The 22,061-nt window shown below is 40.6% G+C and overlaps 2 protein-coding genes and 1 long non-coding RNA gene across 3 annotated transcripts; 2 read left to right on the top strand and 1 right to left on the bottom strand.

Annotated features, from left to right (window-relative positions):
* Nucleotides 1-64: 64 nt before the first annotated feature.
* Nucleotides 65-2,389, top strand: bag2 (BCL2 associated athanogene 2). The gene is made up of 3 exons (XM_029765352.1): nt 65-288; nt 821-930; nt 1,682-2,389. Exons 1-3 carry the CDS (start codon nt 164-166, stop codon nt 2,074-2,076), a joined length of 630 nt encoding a protein of 209 aa, XP_029621212.1. The 5' UTR covers nt 65-163; the 3' UTR covers nt 2,077-2,389.
* A 3,312-nt stretch (nt 2,390-5,701) lies between these two features.
* On the top strand, nt 5,702-6,972 carry LOC115201589 (uncharacterized). The gene is made up of 2 exons (XR_003879774.1): nt 5,702-6,226; nt 6,560-6,972. It is a non-coding gene; the product is annotated as an uncharacterized LOC115201589 (long non-coding RNA).
* Nucleotides 6,973-11,174: 4,202 nt separating this feature from the next.
* rab23 (RAB23, member RAS oncogene family) lies at nt 11,175-19,267 on the bottom strand. Its single transcript, XM_029765351.1, has 7 exons — nt 18,774-19,267; nt 16,750-16,991; nt 14,457-14,542; nt 13,518-13,674; nt 13,260-13,342; nt 13,067-13,159; nt 11,175-12,146 (listed from the first exon to the last, which is right to left on the bottom strand). Exons 2-7 carry the CDS (start codon nt 16,902-16,904, stop codon nt 12,013-12,015), a joined length of 708 nt encoding a protein of 235 aa, XP_029621211.1. The 5' UTR covers nt 16,905-16,991; nt 18,774-19,267; the 3' UTR covers nt 11,175-12,012.
* Between the last annotated feature and the right edge of the window lie 2,794 nt (nt 19,268-22,061).

Raw genomic sequence — 22,061 nt, 5'->3', positions numbered from 1 at the left:
GGTCGGTAAAAACAGCAAGGGAAGTTCCAGCCCATGTTTGGAGATGTTTACTCTGTGGCTCTGTCTGTCAAGCAGAAACCTCTAGGTTGTGCTCTTGGGACCAGCTAGTGCACCGTTAGGTGTCCATTTGAATTTAATCTCGAGGGAGCTCATTATACTAACTATGGCACAAGCGAAAATCCACCTGGCAAAAATGACTGAAGCCGCTAATGGTAAATTCAGCAGATCAATGTCTATGGCAGATCGCTCCGGACGACTACTGGAAAGTTTGGACCAGCTGGAAATAAGGTAGGCTATTTTACAGACAGCTGGCCTGAATACTGTATAGAGAAGACAATTCATCCTTGTTGTAAATACAGAGCGCACACTTGTCATTTTAGGCTACTGTAACGCTATCATATGTATTTGTTTGTCTAGTTTCTTTGAAGAATACACACGGTATTCGGCTACACAATCTCTATGGTTCCATGCAACAGCTTGTGTAAACTGATTCTAAACATAGAAAGCAGTAGACGGTGCCAGTGGAAGAAGGAAGAAAGTTCTCTGAATACGTGTGCACTCTACAGTGCACGCCATGACCGTATTATTTACAACGGTGGTTTATTTGAATATTTTACGGTGCCAGATTGTCCTTTTTAAAATAACATATCATAACCTTATTTAAACAGCTGTACATTTTTTTAAAATCAACACCGAGAAACAGTTGTGGAATATGCAATGGAATAATGAATAATATGATCACAACTTTCTCTGAGTCACGTACTAACACTTACCATACATAACCCAGCGAAATATCTCATGACAATGACATCTGTTTTAGGGTGGAGGCTTTACGCGAAGCCGCGACTTCGATGGAACAGGAGAGAGAGTGCCTGCTTGATATGATCCAGTCCATAAATAATAGTGAAGAAATGCGCAGTATTTGTGACGGTATGTGTTTGACAGCCATCAGATATCTCAGGTTGGATAACTTATGCCTATATAGCATACATTTGGATGAAACAACGGGACACTTCACTGGTTGAAATTCTTATTTGAAGTGATAGTTCACTCACTGATGTTTTAAGATCTCAAAGGGGGTCTTAGGTTGAGTCCAAGTCCTGTCATGACTTTTGCAAATCCAGCTATACAGCCTACCTCAATCCAAAATGCACGGGAAAGGTAAGCACCATGCAATTCCCCATGTGGGGTGGCATGGCTATCCTAATCTACTTTTATGGCATAGACAGGAATTCTTCTTGACAGAACTTCTGTAAGGTTTTGGTACTTCTGACAAACTTTTACTTTAGTGAACTGTTCTGTTAAAGGTCCAATGCAGCCGTTTTTATCTCAATATCAAATCATTTCTGGGTAACAATTAAGCACCTTACTGTGATTGTTTTCAATTAAAATGTTATATATATATATATATATCAAAAAGAGCAATTTCTCAACCAAGAATGTTGCTAGTACTGCCTGGGAGTGGTTTAAGTGGGGAGGGGAAAACTGAAAATTAGCTGTTATTGGCAGAGGTTTGGAACTCTCTTATTGGTCTATTACCTAATTTAGCTCATGATTTCACAATTGTACAGTACTATTCCAATATATATATAGATATAAAACATAGGATAATACATGTTTTGACTGCACCTGGCCTTTAACACCAACATCTGATAACACTTCTTCTATCTCTCTTTTTCAGGAGAGAGAGAGGAACTATCTTTAACTGCTAACCGTCTTCTGGGTAGGACGCTGACAGTTGAAATATCAGTGGAAATCATTAGAAACTCCACACAGGAGGATGCGTTACGCAAGGCTACCTCTTTGATTGATGAGCTTGCTGCAAAGTTGCTTGACGACATGGAAGGGGCCAGAAAGCGCCTGATGGCACTGCACGCTGCCTGTGTGACCGAGGCACCACCGGTTCCTATCGATACAAAATTCCAGACGATCGTCATCACCTGCGCCCTGGAAGATCAGAAAAAAATCAAGAGGAGGCTGGAAACTCTGATAAGGAAAGTGGATAATGCTGAGAAGAATATCAAGATAATGGATCATCAGAAAGTGGATGACTTAAACAGTGCCAATGGCAAATGAAGGCACTCATACCGATTAAACCCCCCTAACAGCCCTAATTAATAGAAAGTCATAATACGTTGGGAGACCAAACTCCTCATTACCATACTATTATTTCCCATAATTAGTGAAAGATAGCATCCGCCCTTCTTCCTGTCATGGCATAAGGCATATGCATATTGTCCGTTCAATATAATTTGAACCTTTAAAGTGCTTTGCCTTGAACATTTGAAAAGTCCTTATGACTACCACTGTATTCTACTACCACTAATGTCACTTAAACCCTGTCACCATAAATATTGCACATAAAAAAGTATTACACATCTTAACATTACTAACATTGTCACATTATTGTTTTGAATGTCAGTTCAGTTACCTACACACTGCCTTATGTAGTTTCAATACGCACTCAGGCTGCCACTCATTAAGGCGTTTAAAAATGCCTCTACATTGTTTTTGTTTAACCGTCTTAATGTGATCATTTACATCTTCATTCTTAATCCTTGACATGTTTTGCTACTCTCAGGTCATTACTGTAAGCCCAGGTCACAACCATTACTGTAAGCCCAGGTCACAACCTAGTACCTTGCCTTGTGAAAACACAAGGCAAGGTACTGAGACAGTTAATCAGCAAAATGAAGTTAATATCTTTATGTAGAGATATGTTAGGTACATACAGTTGAAGTCAGAAGTTTACATACACTTAGGTTGGAGTCATTAAAACTCGTTTTTCAACCACTCCACAAATTTCTTGTTATCAAACTATAGTTTTGGCAAGTCGGTTAGGACACCTACTTTGTGCATGACACAAGTCATTTTTCCCACTATTGTTTACAGACAGATTATTTCACTTATAATTCACTGTAACACAATTCCAGTAGGTCAGAAGTTTACATACACTAAGTTGACTGTGCCTTTAAACAGCTTGGAAAATTCCAGAAAATGATGTCATGGCTTTAGAAGCTTCTGATAGGCTAATTGACATCATTTTAGTCAATTGGAGGTGTACCTGTGGATGTATTTCAAGGCCTACCTTCAAACGCAGTGCCTCTTTGCTTGACATCATGGGAAAATCATAAGAAATCAGCCGAGACCTCAGAAAAAAAATGTACAACCCCACAAGTCTGGATCATCCTTGGGAGCAATTTCCAAACGCCTGAAGGTACCACGTTCATCTGTACAAACAATAGTATGCAAGTATTGACACCATGGGACCACGCAGCCGTCTTACCGCTCAGGAAGGAGACGCGTTCTGCCTCCTAGAGATGAACGTACTTTGGTGCGAAAACTGCAAATCAATCCCAGAACAACAGCAAAGGACCTTGTGAAGATGCTGGAGGAAACAGGTACAAAAGTATCTATATCCACAGTAAAACGAGTCCTATATCGACATAACCTGAAAGGCCGCTCAGCAAGGAAGAAGCCACTGCTCCAAAACCGCCATAAAAAAAGCCAGACTACGGTTTGCAACTGCACATGGGTACAAAGATGGTACATTTTGGAGAAATGTCCTCTGGTCTGATGAAACAAATATAGAACTGTTTGGCCATAATGACCATCGTTATGTTTGGAGGACAAAGGGGGAGCCTTGCAAGCCGAAGAACACCATCCCAACCGTGAAGCACGGGTTGGCAATATCATGTTGTGGGGGTGCTTTGCTGCAGGAGGGACTGGTGCATTTCACAAAGTAGATGGCATCATGAGGAAGAAAAATTATGTGGATATACTGAAGAAACATTTCAAGACATCAGTAAGGAAGTTAAAGCTTGGTCGCTAATGGGTCGTCCAAATGGACAATGACCCCAAGCATACTTCTAAAGTTGTGGCAAAATGGCTTCAGGACAACAAAGTGAAGGTATTGGAGTGGCCATCACAAAGCCCTGACCTCAATCCCATAGAAAAGTTGTGTGCAGAAGTTGAAAGGCGTGTGCAAGCAAGGAGGCCTACAAACCTGACTCAGTTACACCAGCTCTGTCAGGAGGAATGGGCCAAAATTCACCCAACTTATTGTGGGAAGCTTGTGGAAGGCTACCCGTAACGTTTGACCCAAGTTAAACAATTTAAAGGCAATGCTACCAAATATTAATTGAATGTATGTAAACTTCTGACCCACTGGGAATGTGATGAAAGAAATAAAAGCTGGGAAAAAATCATTCTCTTTACTATTATTCTGACATTTCACATTCTTAAAATAAAATGGTGATCCTAACTGACCTAAAACAGTGAATTTTTACTAGGATTAAATGTTAGGAATTGTGAAAAACTGAGTTTAAATATATTTGGCTAAAGTGTATGTAAACTTCCGTCTTCAACTGTATGTACTTGTGAATGACCAGTCCAGAAATAGCCAAAGTAACAGTACTATCTGTGAGACCTCATTAGAGACAATGTACCATGTCAATACATCATGAATAGGCATTTCAAATGCAGGTGCAAAGTAAGCAACATGAACACATGCACATACAGAATAGGATACTAGGCAGTCATTTTATATATCCATTAACACATATTTAGATATTTTTTTAAGCAAGTCACTGATGTTTCGAATAAATAGGGTTTATATATTCCACTTGCTGAAAGGCATTCTTATTCAGATCTTTTTCTTTTTTGGGGGGGAGGGGTCTCATTGCAATGTTTATATCTGTTATTCTAACAAACTCCACACAATTGAAAATGTGGTTAAAATAAACACATTCTTAGCATAGCCAATACATTCCTACAATGTTTTAAAAAAAATACATCATTTCAATTTTTTATTGTGTACAACCCAGTGTGGTCACGCTTTAAATGACATGTCAAACGTGACTTTACCCATTATGTCAAATATGACATAAATCTGTGCTGTATAAAGGGTGGCATAAGCACCTCTTAATAAAGGCTATATAAGTCATTCAATTGAGTCTTCACAAATAGGATTTATAACCCTGTCATACATCTTGGTAGAGCATTGCAATGCCAGGATATTAGGTTCGATTCCCGGGACCACCCTTATGTAAAAATGCATTCACGCATGACTGTAAATTGCTTTGGATAAAAGTGTCTGCTAAATGTTATATACTGAACAAAAATATAAACGCAACATGCAACAATTTTACTGGACTAGTAACTGAAAGGTTGCAAGTTCGAATCCCCGAGCTGACAAGGTACAAATTTGTCGTTCTACCCCTGAACAAGGCAGTTAACCCACTGTTCCTAGGCCGTCATTGAAAATAAGAATTTGTTCTTAACTGACTTGCCTAGTTATATATTAAAAAAATCATAAAAAAATAAGGAAATCACTACAAATAAATAAATGCATTATGCCCTAATCTATGGAATTCACATGACTGGGCAGGGGTGCAGCCATAGGCTGGTAGCCAGGCCCTGCCAATCAGACAGAAATACTCATGTTTCATCAACTTTCCGGGTAGCTGGTCTCAGATGATCCCGCAGGTGAAGCCGGATGTGGAGAGGCTGGCGTGGTTACACATGGTCTGTGGTAGTGAGGCCGGTTTGACGTACTGCAAAATTTTTAAAGTAGATTCTTCTACTTTGAAGAATCTAAAATCTAAATATATTTTAATTTGTTTAACACTTTCTTGGTTACTACATGATTCCATATGTCTTCACTATTATTCTACAATGTAGAATATAGTAAAAAATAAAGAAAAACCCTGGAATGAGTAGGTGTGTCCAAACTATATTATATTTCACTAAAACCTTTCTCGGATGGCCCAACCTCTTTCCCTCTTGGGTGTATAGTCAATATTGGACCTGACCTCAACTTCCCCCAAAATACTGTGCTGCAGGATGACACACACACTAATGTAGTCATTCACAGCAAACAACGTTGGTAGAGCCTTTTTAAATCGTATTTTTTGCCTAGATCAGTTATTTTGTGTGTTCTTATTAGGTTTTCTTGGTTTTGTTTTTCCAGGTTTCGGATTTCCCCCCAAAATGTCTGTGTTCATAACAATGCTTAAACCACATCAGGGGATGACTTTTGAGGTCTTGGAAAAATCTAAGAAACTGTGTAATTGCCCTTTAATTCAGTGAGCATGCCCTGCACTGTTGTTTTGTTAGCAGGTTTTCTGGAGTGCAGTTAGCACACATGTGATGTGATTCAGCTGCCAATGGAATGGGGGGAGTAATCAAAAGCCCACTTGTGCGGCCACTGGACAGCAAAAAACGAGTAAGTTAACCTTTATTTATTTTAATTTAAATTAGTTTGTAGTAGTTAAGTGCTGCATTAAATTACTGTAGCTACCTCAATCGTTATTTCAAATAATTTCGGTGACTTCACAGAAATTGCTAGCTATCTGACATTTAGCTAGCAAGCATGCTCAGCTAAATACAAATCCCCTTAGATTTGTAACTGAAAGAGTAATATAATAATACAATTTGAATGGAGTTTCCCATCTTCCCATTTAGAGTTTCTGGCGCAGCCAGAAATGCCCTTATCCAGATGGTGTGACAAAGGCATTTCCAAACAGACCTGCTAACTTTCTTTGTTGTTCCTTTTAAGGCTGGAACCAACATGGAGTACCTCCAGTAGGAAGAGAGGCAAGAACCATTTGTCTGACAACTCAGGGACAAGCTACACTATTCACAGCAATTACATTGTAATGTTCAATGTAATTGCATTGCTGGACTTTTTGAAGCTTCAAGTATTTGTACTGCTTAAAATTTTTACAAATGTATGGTTTAAACAGGTGTTTTATGTTTATTTGTTTTAGCTATTAGTGATAATTCCCAGTGTTAATACATTTTTGTTTACATCATTAAGCCTTTATGTATCTGTCATGATCAAAGGGGTCTGACTTTATACTAAGCAGAGCCTCATAGGATACAAGGCATTTATGTATGTGTTATAAATTACCAAGGGGTCTCACTTCAAACTAAGTATTACAGGACAACATAAATATGTTATTAACCTTCTGCTGATTTCTCTCATGATCCACATATTACTGTAAGGGTGAGAGGTATTTATATGGGTTGATGGACCTGCAAAGCTTGCGTTTGTGTGTGTGAGAACCAAGATGATTTGGAGTAGTCCAACCTGAGACTGCCACACCAGGTATTCCTCTTCTGTTCCCATGGAGACCAGGGCTTGATTACATCCGGTTACAATGGCAACAGCATTTTGTAGCTGATCGTTCAGTGGGGGAGTGGGTGAATGTGTCAAAGACCTGACTAGGCCCAGCACTGCGCGGTATGACTCATTTTTGCTGGGTGCGTGTTTGTGTACTGAAGAACATGTAACTTGGTTCCAGAAGAAAGACACTATCACTTTATTTAGATTGGGAGTTTTCATCAAGGTAAGTGTTTCTTGGTGTAACGTCGTCCCCAGGCTATTGCACACACAGCACATAAGCCTGGGATATCAACCATTCAAAGTTGGCCTGAGTGGGAGTGACCATAGAACTCTACAGGAGTGACCTTAAGTAGTGACGATGACATATACTTTACTCCGTAACAGTCAAAAAGTCATAACGATGACTAAATCCTGACCATTACCATGAACCCTTTATAAAGCATGACATACGGTTATAGATGCTTTGTAACACTTACCTTAATCAGCTGAATGTCATTGAAAGCGAGAAAGATTCACATAAAGATTTACTGTCAGCCTTGTGTAAAGTGGAAATTACAATGTTGAAGAAAACAATGAAAATAGATATTTTATTTATGCTATAGATCACCATCATCAAAACAGATTGTCAACAAAGGAGCAGGTGCAAGTATGTGTGGCACACCTTGAGCCACTTTATAACCGTTAAATCAAAGTAATACAAATGAACAAACTAGGTGAGATATACACCTACTACTAAGTCTTACATTTTGTCAGAATTTTGTGACACAAAGTTAAAGTCTGTAGTCTGGACCCAGGTATGCATGTCTACTCCATGCTGACAAACAATGTTTGGCATGACAATTCCAGGAGGAGTGGCAGGTTGACGTTTAGTGTTATGAATATTGCCCTGGTTGTAATTTAAGATTAGGGTTAGCAGTTTGGTTATGGTTTAAAATCAGATTTTATGACTTTGTGGCTGTGCTAGCTAGTGACCACAGCATAGCTGCCTCCAGGTCAAGATTCATGACAATAAATGTCAACCTGCTAAGGAGTTGACAAGAAAGCAGAAACCGACTGGCACATCTGGGTACAAACATTAAAGTCCGTGGAAGCGGTATGCCGTATTTCAAAAAGCCATCTGCTAAATGTAATAACATTGTAACATTAGAATGGATTACAGTGATTCTCACAAACGCCTGAGTGAAAGAGCACTTGACCATAGATTTTCAAAGAATGGTAACTGACTGAATTATAAATTAATTCATTGGTCATTATAAACATTGTATTTTCAGGAGACAAAAATAAACCATAACACATGTTTACAAACAGCAACTGTTATAAAGGGATGGAGTGTGATTTACAATATTCACTGAGCAGGCATCTTTAAAACAAAATAGTTGTGTTTAAGAATGAGGATGTAAACATACATGGACAAGGCATTGTGGCATTGGACCGTAGTTCCACATTCCTTCACATGAAAAAACAAACAAACATAAGACAAGCATGCAACATTTACTGAAGACAGACTAAATTAATAGAGTACTTTTAAAAAAAATATACAGTAGAATGTACTTAACATGGGGGCCATTTTGATTTGTCAAGTGTTAATGGGTAACTAAAAGTTATTATGAAGAGGACAGTATAGAGACAATAATAAGACTTTCCTGTTTGTCTTACAGTGAAATGAGAGCAAAAATATGTCTAGCCTCAGAAAAAGTCAACATCGGTTAGCGAGTGGTAACAGAACATTATCCAAGCATGATGAGTAGGCGAGAAAATTAAGCCATTACAAAGCACTCCTCAGAGCAAGATAGTAGTTCTGTTCATAACGCTAGAACACTCAATCAAGACACCATTCATTGAGATCTGTTTTCACTTAAAAATTGGATATTTCTTTAGTAAACAATAGTGTTTATTTCTCCCGAAATTAACGTAACAAATATAAAATGTAACAAATATAAATTGACTCAAATATGAGCACATTAAAGATGTTACCATTGATTGTACCACAGTAGAAACACAAAGCACATATTCAAATGCAGCAATATGTAAACAATTTCAATTGCTAGTACCCTATGAAAGTGTTAGACCAAGTAGTTGGCCAGTTACAATGACCAGTACAAACACCTGTGCATGAATTGTGTGCGCTAACCAGATAAAGAGGGATATTATTGATTTGTATGTTCTGTGTAGCAAAATTCTCTTCACTGGCTCATCCATCCTGTAAGTTCACAACATTGTATAAGTTTGTGTCTCAGTAGAGGGCCTATTGTGCGAATCTCAAATAGTATTTGGTCATATAACAGCAGTCAATTGTAATTCAATATTCTCAAAACTGCAAAATCCCTCCAACCTTTTTCTTTAAAATATGTACATTTCTTACAATGAAATAAGCATTATAAACTATTTGGCACTATGTTAACGAAGGTGTTAAGCAGCTCATTGTTAAGATGCATATAAAAATACCTTTCAGAAAAGAATGAACAAATATGTCTGAATCTCGTAGGTTTCTATTGTTGGCTGGCGTTGAGGTGCAAGCATCAAACGCACATTAGTTGCGTCATGTAAAAACTGTTGCACTAGCATTTTCCCAGCCCTAACGCCAGGTTCGGCAATTTAACTGCCTAACATCAGTTGCTTGTGCCGAGGTGGGATGGGCGGCAAGATTTGAGGCGTGTCCTTAAAAACAATTTCATGCAGTGCTATGGGGAACTTTAAGACCCACAAAAAGCAGGTGGAGCGGCAGGTAGCCTAGTGGTTAAGAGTGTTGGGCCAGTAACTGAAAGGTTGCTGGTTTGAATCCCCGAGACGACTAGGTAAAATAAACGGTCGATGTGCCCTTGTGCAAGGCACTTAACCCTAATTGCTCCTGTAAGTCGCTCTGAATAAGAGCGTCTGCTAAATGACTAAAATGTAAAAATATCTTAACGCTCATGCAATGGCCATTAGCCAAAATTAGTATGAATAAAGCAATTTTAAATAGTCTGAGAGCGCTTTGAAATATGAGGTTTTTGCCCTAATGCTTTTTCACTATTCACATACCAGCATTTTGCTTGTTCAAGTAGGCTATCCATCCCCATTTTCAAAGAACACCCCTCGTCTGATTACCAAAGCCACACTCCTCCAAACTATTTAGTCCTCCTATATTGATATAACGGCAGATTTCTTTGAGAATCAGCCTGCAACATAGGCAACGATACAATTGACAGGAGCCTAGTATTTTGTATAGACATCAGAATGTTGTGTGTGAAGACATTTAGACCACGTGTGCACAGTGCCATGGAACGAGAAGCCATGTATGATATCATGCTTCTGACCCGATCCTATTTAGAAACATTGTTTTTGGTTTAACACATAAAATAGCGTAAAACACACAACTTGAAGCCACCATATATTTAGCCATGGAGCACATTCTGATTGGCCGGTGAGGGGCCAAGCCTCGACACACCAACAAAATGTTTATTCATCAAAATCCAGCTCTTTCGCACCAAAGCCAGCTACTGCGCCAATAATTCCGGTAGTGAAAATAACAAAAATATGACATCCCGAACCCATAACGCCACTGCCAGCACTAAGACTTACCATTGTGTTAGCCTTGTTAAAATAGAGCCCTTAGTCTTTATTCATGATATACACCGAGTGTACAAAACATTTTCATGACAGACTGACCAGGTGAAAGCGATGATCCTTTATTGATGTCACTTGTTAAATCCACTTCAAAATCAGTATAGATGATGGGGAGGAGACAGGTTAAAGAAGGATTTTTAAGCCTTGAGACATGGATTGTGTATGTGTGCCATCCAGAGGGTGAATGGGCAAGACACAAAAATATTTAAGTGCCTTTGATAGGACACCGGTTTGAGTGTGTCAAGAACTGCAATGCTTCTGGGTTTTTCATGCTCAACAGTTTCCTATGTTTTATCAAGAATGGTCCACCATCCAAAGGACATTCAAGCAACTTGACACAACTGTGGGAAACATTGGAGTCAACATGGGCCAGCATCCCTGTGGAATGCTTTTGACACCTTGTAGAGTCCATGCCCCGACAAATTAACCACTTTCTGAGGGCAAAAGGAGGCGAAACTTAATATTAGGAAGGTGTTGCTAATGTTTTGTACACTCAGTATATTGAACTATATTCCCTTAATATTTTAGAATAAATATGGTAGAAAGTAATCTGTATATTTCTTACAATACAAACAGATTGCACAGATGAACAGTCAAATGCACAAATGGTAATCTATAAAAAATCACATAATATGAACATGAACACCTTGTTAGTGAACTAGAATGTAACCCTTCCCTACACCATGTTGAAGGGTGTAAATGGGAGAACCCTGTCACGCCCAACTACTATTTCTCAAAAGATCTGCTTCAAGCATTACATTCATGCTACAACATAGCGTCTGTGTTGGTTTGTAGTACCCACTACAGCCACCAGGACGACTATTGTTACTCTCGCTTCATATTTCATACATCTACCCATGAGAAACAAAGGCTGCACTTGATCTGTAAAGATGCTCAAAGGCATGGTAGCCACAATACTCAGGTGCATATTAGATTTACAGATGTTGGATCTTCATTTGACCAGTATTGTCAGAGCAAAAATAATCCTGCAGCAACAGGATTTGAGCTTTTAGTGTTGCTTGTTCTGTGGTAAGACTATTAGCTGGCCAAAATTAGGCTACATGAAGTGCAATACTGTTAATATAACTGTGTTATAAGTGTAGATTTTCTGTGAATTTATGTCCATCATGAAGGTCATTTGCAGGGAAATTCTCAGCAACAAAAGAGGGATCAAATTAAGACCTACACCTGTAGGTTATGCTCAAATGTAAATGTATAGACTCTGACACTCACACATGGCAGTCAAATCGTACATTATTGCAGGGAATGGATTGATTCTAAAGAAGGCTGCAGCTACCAAAGGGGTTTTTGCTTTTCTTGGTCCTCTGTTTGTTGGGTCGCAAGCTGATGACTTCTCGGCCGTTGCTGGAGTTCTGACTAGATAAGTTACTACTTGTGGTGTTGAAAACTCCTGTTAGGGTAGAGATGTTAAGATGTGTTACAATGTTAATGACTCATTGCTGACACAAAAAAGTTATAAGAGCACTCATGAAATCCCTTGGATTTCTATGCACGTGTTCTGAAAGCTAAGAAATGGAGAATTATAATGAATACCGCTTTGATGTCATTCAAGCAAACCACACACCCATGAGTCCAAATATGCACGTCACATTTCTATATAAAACACATTGTCTTTACTGATGCATAGACATTTAGGCCTTCATGCTGAAGCCAACTACAACAATTTGGACTGCAAACACGCCAAACATATTTAGCAAAACTGGATGCATTCTAATTTTGCTATTATTCGTTACCGTATGCTAATTAATGTACGTATCAATCCACAACGGACTAGGATGGGAATATTCCGTGCCCTCCAGCCGAATTGGAGTTGATAACGCAAAGACAGTCAATAGCCTACACAACCTCGTGCACTATTAAGCCATGTAGAACGCCGATTGGCCAATGAGTGGTCAAGCCCTTGTCACACCTAGAACTTATTTATTCATCAAAACATGGCCCTTTCGCGCCACCGCCAGCTATTGCGCTCATGATTCCCGCTGTGAAAATAGAATAAATATTTCTGACACATCCACAACTCGAAAGCGCTGCGAGAAGATGTATCACTGCGTAACGTTTGTTAAACTAGAGCCGAGAGACAGATTTCTTACTCAAACTTTTTTTAGGCCTTGTATGAACCCCAAATCTTGCTGTCATGTTACCGAATGTAATTGACAAATGAGAAATGTATAGTGAAGATAAAATGGGGAGTAAGAAATCTGCAAACTATCTTTGCAGAGCTTGCAGTACAAGAAAATATCTCTGTGGCACTGTACAATCCAGTCCCAAAGGTCTGTACTAACTGGAGACGTGACTTATCAGGATGCTTACCAATTTTATTGCTAGTTGTATGGACTACCTCAGGCTCTTCTGCTGTTTGCCGCTTCAGTCGCTGCAGATACTTATCTGCTAGGTATTTGAAAACTGAAAAGAAGAAATTTCATTTTTTAAATAATTCCCATTACATTCTCCCTAACATAACAGTTCTTTAACTGGTCATTTGTACACGTTTTCATTGACTCACCTTCATTGACATTGAGGTCCTCCTTTACGGAGGTTCGGTAAAACCTTAACTTGAGCTTCTTGGCCAGACCTTCTGCCTCCTCACTAAAGTACCAGGACAAAAAGAGCAAGGGTTTACTGCGTGGCTCTGTAATTACGCCATGCTTGATCATGTCTAATGTTTGTTATCCTAGCCATGCATCTAGAAATGTCCATTTATTTATCAATATATCATAACAGACCAAGTTCAAGAAGGAAAATGGGTCTATAGAAGTGTTACTTTTTGATCACCGTGTCATCCAGAAGGTCAATCTTGTTCTGCACCAGGACAGTGGGGATGTCTCCCACCTCTATCTCCACCTTCTCCCACCAGCTGCCGATGGCCTCAAACGACTCCCTGTCGGTGGTGGAGAAGACCAGAACACACGCCTGGGCACCTGGAACACATCATGCGTGACTCAGTAATGTATAGAGCCATGTCATTGTGGAATGCTCTGCCACCAGAAGTTACTCAGACAAAAAATGCGAGTTTAGCTTTTTTAAAAAAACTGATTACAAAAAACATCTTGTATCACAGCGCCTCTTCTCTTCTAAACCTCTAAATTAACTGTACCGTTTATAATTATAGGAAGTGTGTAAATAAAATGTTTGATGTCTTGACAAGAACATAAGATAATATTAAATAGGAATAAAATAAGAATGATCTATTGTCAACAACTGTTCTGTACTCTGTCATTTAGGTAATGTTATGTTTAGTGTGGACCCCAGGAAGAGTAGCTGCTGCATGCGAAACAGTTAATAGGTATCAAATAAACCTAAACATACACAGGCCAGCTGTCACCACAATGCTAAGAAATGCTGGATCCTCACAGCCCTCACACAGTTATTTTGGTGTACATAAGAAGCTTTCAAATCAAATAACTGATTTTGTAATGTGTTTTTTTTTAAACATTTATATTGTTCAAATTCCATACACCCCAGTTTGTATTTCATGTGTTAGGAGAGGGTGTAGCTGCCTGAGCCATACAATAACAGAAATACAATATGGACATAATGCTAGTTGAATTGTTCCCTGTGAGGTCATCTTGGTGCAGTTCCACAGCTGAATCCATACTGATAAAAGAAATAAATAAAATAAAGTTGAAAAGTGAGAGGCTGTCTTCTCTGGCAGACCCAGGGGAGGAGGATCATGTCCTTCCCAGGGAGGGAGGAGTCTTACCGCGGTAGTAGGCCTTGGTGATGGCGTCAAACTCTTCCTGCCCTGCCGTGTCCCACAACATCAATCTCACATCTTCATCATTCACTCTGGGAAAAAAAGGCGATTTCAATACTTGGTATTGTGAGTTTCTCAATGTATAGACAGAGCAGTATCAAATGTATACATTTCTACTTGGCTATTATATCAAACTATTCACTCAACAGTTCTGTGCTATACGTTACAGGAGCGATAGTCTTTTGAGAATCAAATATCCTCCACACCTTTACTGTTTTATAAAAATAATGCTTCAAGCCTTCAGTGAGCGCACCTTCATCTAACAATTCTGCCTGTTTTATTCAATGCGGTTAGAGTTTCAATGTTTTCAGGGGTTCTCTGGTATTTCCTGAGAGTATCCATGATTCCTCGTACATTTGGCACTCAAGGTAGCCTAGTGGTTAAAGCGTTGGGCCAGTAACCGAAATGTTGCAGGATCGAACCGGAGCTGACAAGGTAAAAATCTGTCGTTCTGCCCCTGAACAAGGCAGTTAATGCACTGTTCCCCGGTAGGCCGTCATTGTAAATAACAATTTGTTCTTAACTGACTTGCCTAGTTAAATAAAGGTTCAATTTTTAAAAAACAATGTTTTTTATGTGACCGAAGCCATTGTCACACCATATTAATAAACAACTATCTGAATGAAATACCACTCGACACATTACATAGGAGTTATGGGTTGGCTTCACATCTGTTAAGCATAAAAACAAGGAAAAAAACTGTAAAAAGGAAAGTTTGTGGTTTTGGGAAGCAGTTTTTTTAACCTTAGGTCAAAACCTTAAGGACTCTCTTGGGCCAGAATGCAGTTAACTAACAGTTTCAGTTAGACAGATGCCAGGGATCTCTTATAAAATAACATGTTAAGCGAATAAAGAGATGATCTGTGCAGCCAAAATGCATGTATTTTGATTTCAGTGGTCACTTAGGACACAGTACGGTCCCTGAGATCTCTGGGTATGGCTCCTATTGTATGTACCTCGTCAGATTGTACTGCACATCTGTAAGAGTATTGTGTATTTTTATGCATCTTAATATACATACTGTATGTATATTCCAGATGTGCACAGTTATTCAAATATCTGAACGGATGTTAGCATTTTAACACTTGTGTGATTATTCATTTTAGCGAGAAACAAAAAGTATAGGTTTATTTTAACACTGAAAAGGCTTTTTATAAATTCAATTCAAATATCCATGTGACATTGTTACATACAAGGACATACTATGACATTTCAAATGATTAATTTAATAAAACAAACTTGTCAATGTAGTTTTAATGCCGTGCGCCCCATAAGAAAAACACTAGCCGGCCTGTAGCCTTCACGTATGTAGCTTGTTGTTTATGTTGGGAACCAAGTGGCGCAGCGGTGTAAGGCACTGCCTCGCAGTGCTAGAGGTGTCACTACAGACCCGTATTCCATCCAGGGCTGTATCACAACCAGCCGTGATCGGGAGTCCCATAGGTCTACTATGACTTGGGCAGTGCATGGGGTCCGTGGCAATACTGCAGGCCACCGCCCAAGTCAAAGTAAAACAACTTGCATGCGATTTTTTTATCCCACTCGAGTTGTGTACTGATTAATTTGCTATCACAAAAGAAGTCCCCGGCCCTAAAAAGTTTGAGAACCCCTGCTTTATGCTACTCCAGCCAAGACAGGAACTGTTATATGGGATGATAAATGACATTCTGGTCGCTACAAGTTAGCTCGTCTTGGCTGTAGCAGAGTTGCCTTGGCTAGTGGCTACTGCATCTCTCTATCCTTTGGGGCGGCAGGTAGCCTGGTGGGTAGGAGCATTGGGTCAGTAACTGAAAGCTTGCTGGACCGCATCCCTGACAAGGTAAAAATCTGTCGTTCTGCCCGAGCAAGGCAGTTAACCCACTGTTCCCTGGGCGCTGATGATGTGGATGTCGATTAAGGCAGCCACCCGCACGCACCTCTCTGATTGAGGCATTGGGTTAAATGCGGAAGATACATTTCAGTTGAATGCATTCAGTTGTACAACTGACTAGGTATCCCCTTTTCCCCTCCGTCTGCTCGCTCCCATCTCACACACCGTTCCCTCCGCAGCTGCAGCAATAGAGCGGCAGCCTCTCCCGCACGCAGCAGTGCTCAGGTTAAAACGGACGTTTCAAAACCCACATGTATTTCAAATATCTGACAAAAATTCATGATACTATTCCAATAGTAAAAATATTTCAAACAACCATCCCTAATGTAAAATATTCATAGACACACTAACAATGGAACATCTCCTTACAGTAGCTGTCTCTCCAGGAAGTCAACACCGATGGTCTTCTTGTAGTCCTTGGTGAAGATGCCCTTGCAGTAACGCTGGATCATGCTGGACTTCCCCACCGCACCGTCGCCCACCACCACCACCTTGATGGCCACTTCCATGTCCTCCTCCAACATGGCTGCGTGTTGCTGGGCTTTCCTCACACTTCCAAGCAGTCTGGTGTTGCTTTAGCAGGGCTGTCACTGGATCACTTTAAACACCTCCTGATAGAGACAACACAAACTGATGTTTTACACACTGATGAACATGACTTAAGGTCTTAATATTGTTATTTTCCTCTGCACAAAACCCTTGTCGTTCTGCTGTTCGAAACAGCCAAGTCACCAACTGGCGAGCCCAGCCCACATAAAAACATCCCTCTGTTTGTTCAGCAATATGATGTCTTATGTTTCGATGCGGAGAACACTTTCTACCTCACTGCTCCTCAGTCTACCCATAAAACCCTCACTAGCTGGCCCTCCGTTTCACAGCCGAGTGTAAACATTAGCCAGTGCATCCTGGCTGCAGCCCTCTGAGGTAACGTCAGCTGATGGTTTCCTCGTTCTTACATGCTACAGTCAGCTACACTTAGCTCAGTTACTGCTTCCGTAGGTCTGCTCCCACACACTTTTCCATTAGGTAGCAGTCTGGGCCTGCCTGCCTGGGTCTGGCTAGGAGAGGGTGTAGCTGACGTGGCAGGCATTTAAGAGAGGAAAATTAGCTGTCTGGGCCTGGCTTGGAGAGGGTGCAGCTGTCTGGGCCTGGCTTGGAGAGGGTGCAGCTGTCTGGGCCTGGCTGGGAGAGGGTGCAGATGCCTGGCCCTCGCTGGGAGAGGGTGCAGATGCCTGGCCCTCGCTGGGAGAGGGTGCAGATGCCTGGCCCAGTTGGGAGAGGCAGTAGATGCCTGGCCCTCGCTAGGAGAGGCAGTAGATGCACACTGTAAACAGGCTGGCTTCACAACCACAACGAAAGCTACCTTGATGCCTGCTAACCAAACCATGTCCCCTTATCCAGACTGTCAGCAAATTAAATTGCCAAGTTGTCAACACAACACAGATTAACCAAACATCATGGAAGATTCTAGGTAGACGAGGCTACTAGGCGACTGGAAAGACCACAGATTGAGTTACAAAGTAGAGCCTCTCCCACAACGTCTCACCAAAGGTAACTGAATACAGAGCTGGCTGTAACTTAGCTGCATGCAATTTAGCTGCATGCAAGGACACACCAGCTTCATGTACCATTCACTCCAATTTTGCACAGACTGTTGAAATGGCATGCACTTACAGGAAATTAGCCCAAACTGCAGCTGACACAGCAAAGCTTGCCAGAACTGGACGTTCCACTGTATACAAACACATTTCCTTGGCTACACTCACTCTTCAAATACAATTTACTTCAATAGATTTAGCTTAAAATAAGTCATTTGTCTTAGAGGAACGTGCTGTTATGTCTAGACTGCATAGTTAGATTGTCAGGCTAGTCACATTGAAGGAACAAACTGGTAAGCAGGTATACACATCCACAGTGCTTGTGTAAACACTCCACTAAGATCACAACATGACTTCAAACATCAATATACCTATTATTAAACGTCTTCATTAAAAACGGCTAGGTACTACGGCCTACTTTAAATCAGTAAATTGGAAGACAGTTAATTGACATGTTGCCAGAACATGAACAGCATCTGCTGGTTTACAATAAAGAATGGCAGTACTTGACATCATCACCAGCGAATGCTTCATGCAGTGAGCTGAGGAAGGATGGGGTCACACAGAAAATGTGCCTTTCCAAATAGTGCTTGAAAAAGTGTTTTTAAATCCACGAAATAAGATAGATTCATGCAAGTTCATGATTTTACAGTAACTAGCTAATAATGTTATTTGTTCAGAAGCTGTCCAACGCTTGATACAAAAAGTCTCACTCATGAGGATCACTGAAACAAATAACAATTTACAACAATTGTATAATTTCGAGTGATACACTCGTAACATTGTTTCTCTCACCTGCATCCAGTTACATGACCGTCTGGCTCTTGCAGCTGCAACAGGCAACAAACAGCACGAGACGAAAACAAAATACAACTGCTGCGCAATGAAAGAGAATAGGTCCTGTGTTTTTCTTTTATGGACCAAACGAAATATAACAAGCTGTAATAAACTGTAACGTAGTAACAATCAAATCGTTTCAACAATTTGTAAAGCTAACTTAGCGAGCTAGCCATGTAAGTGAACGTTAGCTAGCTGACGAACGATGGATTGTCCTGTCTCCACGTTCAGCTAACGTTAGCTAGTACCGTTACGTCTCCTAGCTGGGCTTGCTAGCGTTTAACACTCTCGTTTATATCATAAATCACAACAAGAGGAGACTAATATCCACGCTTTTCATCAATGTAACAAGAAGTCTAATCATATTTCACAAAACGACGACTTGAATTCAATAACTTGTTGTTGCCTTGCTAGCTATATTTGCTTGGCTCTCACCAACAACTGCAGTCCGGTTGCTATAAACGCTTTTGGTTTCCGATAGCAGATGCGCAGTTCACTGCACTCGCTGGGTCGGTTTATGAACTACAGCTCCTGTAAAATAAATTCATCCAAGCTGATCTTGAGTCTGTGTGTGGCCAGGTTGTATCGTGACCATCAGTACCGGTCCTCGACTTTCTGTCGCCTGAGAAGAGACAAAAATCTGCCGCCCCCCAATTTTTTTCTCAGCTAAAAGTCGGAGGAAGAGAACATAATAAACTCAGCAAAAGAAGAAACGTCCCTTTTTCAGTACCCCTTCTTTCAAAGATAATTCGTAAAAATCCAAATAACTTCACAGATCTTCATTGTAAAAGGTTTAAACACTGTTTCCCATGCTTGTTCAGTGAACCATAAACAATTAATGAACATGCTCCTGTGGAACGGTCGTTAAGACACTAACAGCTTACAGACGGCTATTAAGGTCACAGTTATGAAAACTTAGGACACTAAAGAGGCCTTTCTACTAACTCTGAAAAACACCAAAAGAAAGATGCCCAGGGACTCTGCTCATCTGCGTGAACGTGCCTTAGGCATGCTGCAAGGAGGCACGAGGACTGCAGATGTGGCCAGGGCAATAAATTGCAATGCCCATACTGTGAGATCCCTAAGACAGGCTACAGGGAGACAGGACGGACAGCTGATTGTCCTCGCAGTGGCAGACCAAGTGTAACAACACCTGCACAGGATCGGTACATCCGAACATCACACCTGCGGGACAGGTACAGGATGGCAACAACAACTGCCCTAGTTACACCAGGAACGCACAATCCCTCCATCAGTGCTCAGACTGTCCACAATAGGCTGAGAGAGGCTGGACTGAGGGCTTGTAGGCCTGTTGTAAGGCAGGTCCTCACCAGACATCACCGGCAACAACGTCGCCCATGGGCACAAACCCACCGTCTGCCGCCCTAGGGGAGACAAAAATAATTACATCTTAGACATCCTTATGAATATAAGCATGGCACTTTCAAAAGTTACCTTTCCACCCAGATAGAGGCTCTACTGATGCAGAAAACTGTAAGCTTCAACTGCTGGCTACTCGTCCATTGTATAACCCACCAACAGAGGTGCTTCCCTAAAAGCTGCCTGGGTTTAAACAAACACCTTCTCTTTTCAGAAAGAGAAAAGCTCAATTAGCAAAGCAAATACAATTTTTTATCTCCTGGAATAGTATAGGCTGCAGTTTAGCTTCAGATGGTCATAGAGAGGAATCAATATATCCCCATATGCATCGGAGTCACGTCTTTCGTGGGCATTTTAGAGCTTGTTTCTACCATAAGGCATCACAGTGTTAACCCTTGATATAATCTGGACACGTTTTATGTATTTATTTAAAAATATAAAGCAAACAATAGATATCCTTTTTGCCCTCTTCTTTAACAAAGGGTATGTGATACCCTCACTCAATTTGAGCCCTGGTTTTAGTCAAACACGCCAAGCCCTTCCCAGACACGGAGGTATTTAATCAGTGCATGTGATAGTATCGGAGTATTTGGCTATACCGACATCTATGGATAGGATAATTGTGTCTGTGAAACAGGTAGGCTTACCACTTATTTTTTTGAAGATTAAGAAATAAGCTCCAATTACATTTAACCCCTGCGTCAGAGAGTTACAATGTTGTTATCACTATGCGACCTACTACCTATAGCAGGAAAACCAGTTCCTTATTAATAATATCCCACCTGTAATCACACATGGCACGAGCCCATAATTGTTACAATAAAAATAACACTTTTGTATAACATATTTAACATATATTTTAATATTTCTATAGAACTGTAAAACAGAGTAAGTTAAATTGAGCTTTGGAAACAACTGCTTTCATAAATGCATGGCGGGCCTCGTTTTGCTGGAGCAGTGTAAAATAAGCTTTATGTCAATGTTTATTTACATATCGAATTTGATTGTCCGTTGGTCCATCATCAGTTTCAAGAATTAATTTATTTCGTCTCCACCTAGAGTTACCTCTCTTTCCTCTGCTGTGGTGCTGCATTGCAGTCAGCAATGTTTTCTCTCGGGAGCTGTCGATGGCCCTGAAATCAAATCATCTGTTTGCTTGGACACCAGCCTGATCTCCAGCTCCTTCCACCTCTGGAAACTATCTAGGTGGTCATGCAACTTATCATGCGAGCTGAGGTGGCACAGATTCTTCCAGTCCCTGGTTACATCCCTGACCAGCGCAGATCTGCACTCGTGTGAAAAAGGTTTGCAGCAAAAACAGAAGGCTACATCGTTTTGCTTGGAATAGACAAGCCTTGGTCTCTCCACTCTCTCCCCATTTGCCATCCTCCTATTGTAGTGGGCCACCGAAAACTTTAGTTGCCCCTAATCTCTTGGGAAATTCCCCTCATCCTGATGTGGCCCAGCCTGCACTAACATATCCCATAAAGATGCATTCCTATATTTTGGCCACTCACCGGGATATTTTATGTTTTTTGTGTGGGAGTCGGATTTAGTAAGGCAGCTCCAAAATGCAGGTGTTTCAGCCTAGCTCAGTGCTTTCTGTGGTGGTGGGGCAAGCCAGCAGAAAATACGGAGCGTTGCGCCATGATTGGCTCAGTGTTCTGTCACTCTTTGGGACACTACGTCACTGAAACTCTAAGGGTAGAGCTTGAAAAATCAAGCCCTTTGGGTGCTGCCATAGAGTTACATTAGAGGTGCCCATCCAAGAAGGCTCAAGGTCATTGGCCACAGATAAAATTTCATCAAATCACGTTATATCTACAGTAGATTTGATTGGACTGATTATGTCAACATCATACTTTC

Source organism: Salmo trutta, chromosome 10 (genome assembly GCF_901001165.1).
Source record: "Salmo trutta chromosome 10, fSalTru1.1, whole genome shotgun sequence".
NCBI lineage: Eukaryota > Metazoa > Chordata > Actinopteri > Salmoniformes > Salmonidae > Salmo > Salmo trutta.
Note: the sequence above shows the minus strand (reverse complement) of the source record. Positions and strands in the feature narration are given on the sequence as shown.

Bases quoted from the DNA above. Each gene is read 5' to 3' on its own strand.
- bag2 (XM_029765352.1), top strand. From the start codon at position 164: ATGGCACAAGCGAAAATCCACCTGGCAAAAATGACTGAAGCCGCTAAT. The intron at 289-820 runs GTAGGCTATTTT...CATCTGTTTTAG, and splicing joins TTGGACCAGCTGGAAATAAG to GGTGGAGGCTTTACGCGAAG. The intron at 931-1,681 runs GTATGTGTTTGA...TCTCTTTTTCAG, and splicing joins AATGCGCAGTATTTGTGACG to GAGAGAGAGAGGAACTATCT.
- rab23 (XM_029765351.1), bottom strand. From the start codon at position 16,904: ATGTTGGAGGAGGACATGGAAGTGGCCATCAAGGTGGTGGTGGTGGGC. The intron at 14,543-16,749 runs GTAAGGAGATGT...TTTTTTTCCCAG, and splicing joins TTCCTGGAGAGACAGCTACT to AGTGAATGATGAAGATGTGA. The intron at 13,675-14,456 runs GTAAGACTCCTC...GATGTGTTCCAG, and splicing joins CACCAAGGCCTACTACCGCG to GTGCCCAGGCGTGTGTTCTG.